Source organism: Mesoplodon mirus (genome assembly GCF_964341445.2).
Source record: "Mesoplodon mirus genome assembly, chromosome: 16".
In the NCBI taxonomy this organism is placed as follows: Eukaryota; Metazoa; Chordata; class Mammalia; order Artiodactyla; family Ziphiidae; genus Mesoplodon; species Mesoplodon mirus.
The window spans coordinates 3094496-3102059 of NC_138992.1; the positions used below are offsets into that span (position 1 = coordinate 3094496).

The following is a 7564-nucleotide window of genomic DNA, read 5'->3' on the forward strand; positions in this document are numbered from 1 at the left end:
AGCTAACAGGCAGAGCACTTAGCACAGAGTGAAGGCGTTACTGTGAAGAGGATTCTCCTGCACTGTCGACGGGAGTACAAATGGAGAACCCACTTGGAGCACTGGCAGTTCTAGAGATCTACCCTGGAGGAACTCACAGACTTGTGTACAAGGAGACATGTATTCTATAAGAATATTCTGGCGGTATTGTCTATAATAGCAAAAAAGTCTCCTGTTCACAGGAGAAAAGGTTGTAATGTATTTATTTATATATTGGCACTTACACAGCAATGAAAAATAATAAAGTATAGCTACCAGATGACTACATCTCAAAATTGTAATACAGGGCAAAAACAGAAAGTAGCAAAACATATAGGATACATGTATACAGTTGTTTTTTTAAAATAAATTTATTTATTTATATTACTTATTTATTTTTGGCTGCATTGGGTCTTCGTTGCTGCGCATGGGCTTTCTCTAGTTGCGGTGAGCAGAGGCTACTCCTTGTTGCGGTGCGCCGGCTGCTCATTGCAATGGCTTCTCTTGTTGTAGAGCACGGGCTCTAGGTGCACGGACTTCAGTAGTTGTGGCTCATGGGCTCTAGAGTGAAGGCTCAGTAGTTGTGGCGCACGGGCTTAGTTGCTCCGCGGCATGTGGGACCTTCCCGGACCAGTGCTCAAACCCATGTCCCCTGCATTGGCAGGCAGATTCTTAACCACTTTGCCACCAGGGACACCCCTACAGTTTTAAAATCTGCAAAGTAATACAATATAGTGTTAACGGAAACTTAAATATGTAGCAGAGAATAAAAGTATGTGTGGGAATAATAAAGTCTAGATTTGAGAGTGCAGCCTGGAAGGGATACAAAGGTGGGCACTCGTTTCAAATATTTTACTTCTATTAAAAATCTGGGACTTCCCTGATGGTGCAGTGGTTAAGAATCCGCCTGCCAGTGCAGGGGACACGGGTTCGATCCCAGGAAGATCCCATATACAGCGGAGCAACTAAGCTCGTGAGCCGCAACTACTGAGCCTGTGCTCTAGAGCCCGTGAGCCACAACTACTGAAGCCTGCACGCCTAGATCCCATGCTCCGCAACAAGAGAAGCCACTGCAGTGAGAAGCCCACGCACTGCAACAAAGAGTAGCCCCCGCTCGCCGCAACTAGAGAAAGCCCGCGCGCAGCAACAAAGACCCAACACAGCCAAAAATAAATAAATAAATAATCTGAAGGTGTAAAAAAAAGGTTGAGAAGAAGTAAACACACACACACACATCTGAAGGTGCAGAGAGGTTACACTGGGGATTTTCTTGTTTGTGTGTAGACTTGAAATTGCACGAGTAAAAAAAAATCAATCAATGACTTCATGACTGATGGGGAGTTCTGCTGTTCCAGTAGCATAGCTGGATGTTTGGTGGTTTTTCGATGCTAGAGTGTAAACTGAGAGTTAAGTGGTTTGGTAGAATTTGTAGTCCCTCCCACACCCCAGCTCCTTGGATGTCCTCTGGTGGAGCAACCTGCCCTCCCTGGCGGTGGTGATTGAACCCCCGGTAGAGTGGGGAAGCTCTTGACAGCGGTCAGGGTTTTCTAGCTCTTCTGCCTTGAGTATTGTGTGTGTGCGTGTGTGTGCGTGCGCGGGTGCACGTGGGCAGGTGACGGCTGTCACGTGTCCGTCGTCTGGTCTTAGATTTGTTACGTTGGTGACAGTTTCCATCTTGGCCTCAACAATGATGAAGACCCTTCAGGTGGCCCACGCAGATGCTTCAGTGAAGGGAAGACTCTGCATTTCCCTCAGGGGCCCTTATGAGATGGCGAAAAATAACCCCAGCCCAAAGAGAGCAGGAATTAATTCGATTTCAGTTGTTAGTGTATGTTAAATTTTAATACCATAGCACTGAGCAAATGTATTGGCCAATTTAAAGACTTCAGAGCAGAAGGCAGTGTGGCTGCGTCTTGCCTGCTTGCTTGCTTTGCCCTGTTGTCCCCTGGGCGTGTCTAATGGGCTCCTGTGTTGCTGAAGGTGGGGAAGAGCGGAAACATTCCAGCAGGGACGACCGTGGACACGAAAATCACCCACCCGACCGAGTTTGACTTCTACCTGTGTAGTCATGCTGGCATCCAGGTAAGGACAGAGGGTCCACTTTGCACAGTCTTGGTCTTGGTGTCTCTGAGGTGTCGTACCCACATTCAGCAAACACTTGGCAGAGCACAAACCTTGTGCCAGGTGCTCCAGTGGGCACTGGGGATGTGGTGGTGAACAGCACGGATGGGGCTCCAGTCCATCCTGAGGGGACACAGGCGGTTGACCAGTGAACCGTGGAGGCTGAGAGCCATCAGGTGTTGGGGACGGAGGACCCACTGGGGTGCTGTGCTGGGGCGGGAGTGGGTTCCCATTTTAGCCGAGATGAGCTCCAGGAAGAAGGAGCAATGAGTGCGAAGGCCAAGCAGGCCGGCGGGGACAAGTGGCATCCCTGTGTGCTTGGAGTTTGGCGAGCTGGATGGGGTATGAGAGGTGACAGGGGCGGGGTCAGCCTTGCCTGCCCACCACGCACGGGCACTGGTGTACGGGGAAGGTCACCATGTGGCATTCCTTGTCCCTCCCGGCCAAGAGACCCACAGCTTGCCAAGAGTGATTCTGAGAGAATGTTGCCACCTCAGAAGTGCCACGTCCAGCGTACCTGTTGTCAGAGCTGATCCACCAGGATCTGCGAGGCTGTGCCCCTTGGCACAGGAGGAACTTAGCTTTGGGTGCCCGTCCTGCTTCACCACAGAGGGGCTTTTGGGTGTTTCAAGTTATAAGTGAGGACTTAGATATCCATCCCCAAGGGATTTGAACTTAAACTTGGAGGGCTTACCGTAAACTTTGTACTTCTGCCACGGGAAATACACCTGCAGGTCCTTCACATCGCCGTGGTGGCTCTAGAACAGGGCTTGGCAAAGTGGCCTGTGGGCCGCCTCCAGCCTGCAGCCTGTCAGGGTGCAGCCTGAGGGCTGAGCGGTGTTTACATTTTTAAAGGTTGTTAAGAAGGAAGAAGAGGCGTGTGGCTCAGAGAGGAAGGAGGCCTCCGCGGTGCTTCCCGGGCTCGTCTGTCCCCGTGACGGCTTCCATGTCGGGCGGGCGCTTTTCTGTACAGGCCAGCCCGGCTTCCGTCCCAGTCTGTCTTTCCTGGCTTCCCTCCTGGTGGGTGGAGCCCTCGCCCCCCGGGGCCTCTGGTTTGTTTAAGGGGTAAACCTGTCTCCCTCCATTTTCTGCGCAGGCACTTTCTAATGGGGGAAATCTCGCACTGGAGACATTTAAGCGCTTTGACAAAATGGGCCTCAAGGGCTCCTGCTCTGCTGTGGTTGCCATGTCCTCGGCACACCCTCTGATACAAAATACCCCACTGCCCGCAGGCCCCCGTGACAGCCACCGATTAAATGCTGAAAGTGGGGTGCAGAATGTGTGCTTCATCAGAGGATAAGAGCGTCTGCCGCCCACCAGTCCCCGGGAGCCTGAACACAGACAGAGAGTCAGGAAGGGCCTGCTGGCTGGCTTGGGTTGAGTGGCAGGGAAGGCGGGTGGGGAGAAGCCAGAGAAAGGCCCTTCCCTCAAGCGCGCTCCTAGCTGACTGGTCGTGGTGCCCCGGCGAGCAGTGCAGCGGCCGTGCCGGCACCTGAGCCCCGGCAGGCACTCTGCCTGGGGCATGGGCCAGGCGACCAACCCCACCTCCTTCAGTTTTGAAAGATTCCAAACTGCATACACTGCACAAAATAAATATATGTTCAAACTCCCATTTTAAAGGCGATAATATGTAACTTATTAGAGATTGCTTCTTGCCTTTATAAATAAAGCATTGTAGAAAACCTAGTATATACAAATGACATTATTCTCCAAACAACCATTTCTGTATTATATCTTTCCTGTGAGTTTTCTCTACACAAATAAATGTGTGTATAGTCTGTTATTTTACCAGTAGGGGGTCAAAGAATATGTGGCTCTGATGCCTGTTTATAATGATACATGATAGGATAATAGAAATACCTTCTTGTCACTGAGCGTCCTCCCACTGTATCCTCTGTGAAGGATTCTGCTGTGGGGTGGAAGCACAGCTTCTCTCGGCAGCACCCTTTTGCAGGTGAGTTCTGGACTTCTCTCTTGCATGTTTACCTCTCTGACCCTCTGATCTGCTTTTAGGGAACAAGCAGGCCTTCCCACTATCACGTGCTTTGGGATGACAATCGTTTCTCTTCCGATGAGCTGCAGATTCTCACCTACCAGCTGTGTCACACCTACGTGCGCTGCACGCGCTCCGTGTCCATCCCGGCGCCCGCATACTATGCTCACCTGGTGGCCTTCCGGGCCAGGTACCACCTGGTGGATAAAGAACATGATAGGTGAGTGGCATGCCTTTCCTGGCTGGGGTCGTTTCTGCAACAGGCTTTGGCAGCTGCTTTTCTGGAATGGGAAGCAGTGGGGTCCCAGTGGCTGGAGCCGAGCCTGACACAGACACCCAAAAGCTAGCATCTTCAGCGCCATTTGTTAGCTGTGTGGCTGCCTCCCCAGATGGCTGGTGCGTGGTCCTAACTTAGCTATCAGTGTGCTGCCTCGTGGTGCGTTAAAGGCTGCGCTCTCTCTCTCTCTCTCTCCTCTCTCTCTCTCCTCTCTCTCTCTCGCTCTCTCTCTTTCTCTCTTTCTCTCTCTCTGTCCCCCATCCCCACAGTGCTGAAGGAAGCCATACCTCCGGGCAGAGTAACGGACGAGACCACCAGGCGTTGGCAAAGGCAGTCCAGGTCCATCAGGACACGCTGCGCACCATGTACTTTGCTTGACATGTTTTAGTGTTTACGATTGTGTACCGAGTTGGATTCACATGAGACCAGCTACACTCAGACCAACAAATGCCCAGCCCTTCCGTGACAGCCAGCATCGAACATGAAACGCCATTGATTTTAGTAGATTCTCCATTTTCCAGAATGCCTTCCGTCCCAGATTTCAAACTTGGATTTTGAACTGCAGACCTGTATGAGACCCCATTGTCGTAGGAAATATGGTTTGCCAAAATCTTATAAGCTGCTTATTAAAATAGAGTCCCATGTTTCCTAAAAATCTCCTAAAACCAGTCTATGAACTCAGGGCTTTAAAACATTTTTAATTTATTTGGTCGTTCAATTTACTTGTTTTTAACACATGATTCTATATGAAATTGATGGGCTCAAACTAGCTGTGAACGTTCTGTGAGAGCAAAAGCAACGTAAAACACATGGTGGTTTTAAAGCCTTGAACATTCTGTTGCTGTCACTAAAGTTTATGTCAGAGTGACACCCGTGTGCTCCTGACCTGGCTCCCACCAGCTGTCCGGGATCCGAGGGCAGGCGCCAGGCGAGGCGCCCTGGTGTCTCTCGTCCTGCCACTGCCCGCCTTTCACTCAGCCCGAAGGAAGGAGGGGTGGCAGGAGGTGGGCCGTGTGTGTTTACAACATTTATAGGTCCAGAGGGATTGGCAGACAAGTGCCATTTTAATGAAAATTTATTTAAAAAAAGAAAAAAGACAATATGCCGACAGTCTAATCATAAGATTTGTCCTATAGGACTGTGACATTTATTTTCCAAAGTTTCTAAAGAATACGGGTCTGTGGTGATAAATACAGTACAATCCTTTTTCACTGTTATGTCTTTAATGTAAGAGAAAAATATATATATCTGGTTTGCAGTATTAATGTGATAGATAGATGCTGTTCTTCATTTTACTGACTACGGGGTGCTTCTTGTGATCTGTTTAGCATATCAAGAGTGTTTTGGAGCCTGGAGCCTGGACCACCCTTGTGGTTTCTCAGTGCTTAAGTACAGGAGTATGCAATTGACTCAGTGTGCCCGCGGCCCACCCCCTCGTGTAGACCGCGCAGCCTGGACCCTCAGGAGGACGGAGTGTGCTTCCAGCAGTCACTCCCCCTCCCCACCTCATCCCCGTGTGTCGCTCAGCCAATTAAGCACAAATGGAATGTATGTATCCTTCCACTCCTGGGAATGAGTCTGCGTATCAGCGTGCACTTCTCTCTGCGTGTTGTTGGTTAGACAAGCGTCATAGGATCTATGCACTGAAACACAGAGAAGGCTGTCGGTGGTGGCGCTCTGCGGGATGCGAGGCCAGCGTTCCGCGAAGGAGCCCAGCCCTCGGGAGGATGGCTGATGGCGAAGCCAGCAGGAGAGGCAGACCCTTCTGCTGGGATTTGCGTTCTGGGCCCCGGACGTGGGTTTGCCAATCTAGAATCCATTGCACTAAGAATGATACCGTGGACAGCTCGCCAGGGGTGACACCAGAGAGCTCCGTTTGTGCTAAGTGGGCGTTTTGTCCTTGTAGGCGGTTTGCTAAGAATCAAATCCACATTCAGTACAGAGATTCTAGGAAGGAGATGAACCTTTCCCTAGTGCTGCTTCGTGCTCTGTAGGTTTCCTCTGGCCCTGCTGATGGCCCTCCCATCCCGGCCTGACATTTACCTCTGGCGCTGTGGTGGAGTGAGGGTGCCAACCAGGGTGCCTCGTGCTGGAGTAAGCGCCCGCCTCGGTCTTGTGTGAGGGCTCCGCGGGGGCGGGGAAGCGCTGTCATGGACACTCGGCCTGGATTGTGGCAGCAACGACAAAGGGGTGACTATTATTTGTGACAATATATACTCAAGAGTGGTGTGTGTGTGTGTGTGTGTGCGTGTGTGTGCGCGCGCGCACGTGTGTGCATGTGGGTGTCTTATTAATGGCATTGGTCTCTTCTTGCTGTATCTTTTTTTTTTTTTTTTTTTTTTGTCTTTTTAAATGACAAGCCTCTGCTCTAAAAATGTTGCAATTCCCTGTCATTTTATTAGCAAGTGGCACTTTCTCTTATTCAGAAGGATACCAGTACACTCTTGGCTTAAGTTACCGGGAGCATTCAAGCTAAGGAGGGAATCTTTTCACTAATACACTTTTAAAATCTGAACTTAGGGTAGTTTTCAGTCATTTCTAGGATCATCTAGAACCATGTGTCTCGAAGGTATGTTTCTACCACTTGCACCAGGATCCCGGTGGTCGGGGCGGTGGTCAAGGCACTGGCCGTAAAAACGCTGTGACTCCTGTGCTTGCTGCGGCCTCTGGGGTGGCGGCTGGGCATCTGCGTTTTACACCATCAGCTGGGGGTCCAGGGCTGCCTGGGGTCCGAGAACCTCTGATCTAGAGCCTTCTGGAGAGTGTGCTCCCTCAAGCACTGAGGGCCCGGCAGGGAGGGACTCCCCAGCAATGCAGGGAAACGTTTTCTAAGCAAATACACTGGGCAGGATCACAGGCTGGCAGAAAATGAGACCTGAATTTTTAAAAAATCGTTTTGAAGGAAAAGTTTTCTTTCGGGAGGGCCAAAGTACTTTGAGAAAGGTACTTGTTACAGCCCTGTGCTTGTTTTATAAAACCTTTACTACTTAAAAGCATTCATAAACCAAACGTCTCCAGCTGGGTTAGCTGCATACCTTTGTACATGTCTGATGGTTCAGAATTCAAATGGCTGTCGTTACAATTTCTCAGGTAAAGAACTGTTTTCCCAAATTTCTACCCATCCCCCCCATTATTAGGATAAATTTTGAGACAGC

General features: G+C 50.2%; 1 protein-coding gene across 3 annotated transcripts in view; it reads left to right on the forward strand.

The window, feature by feature from the left end:
* Positions 1-6446, forward strand: part of AGO2 (argonaute RISC catalytic component 2) — a 97519-nt gene extending 91073 nt beyond the window's left edge. For 2 of the 3 annotated variants that reach the window (XM_082601298.1, XM_082601300.1), the window contains 3 exons: positions 1999-2100; positions 4153-4352; positions 4679-6446. In XM_082601298.1, the coding sequence (XP_082457424.1) occupies positions 1999-2100; positions 4153-4352; positions 4679-4787 (411 nt within the window). In that variant the 3' untranslated portion in view covers positions 4788-6446. The remainder of the gene's footprint in view (positions 1-1998; positions 2101-4152; positions 4353-4678) is intronic. The other variant, XM_082601299.1, reaches the window with a different exon arrangement.
* Positions 6447-7564: the final 1118 nt, after the last annotated feature.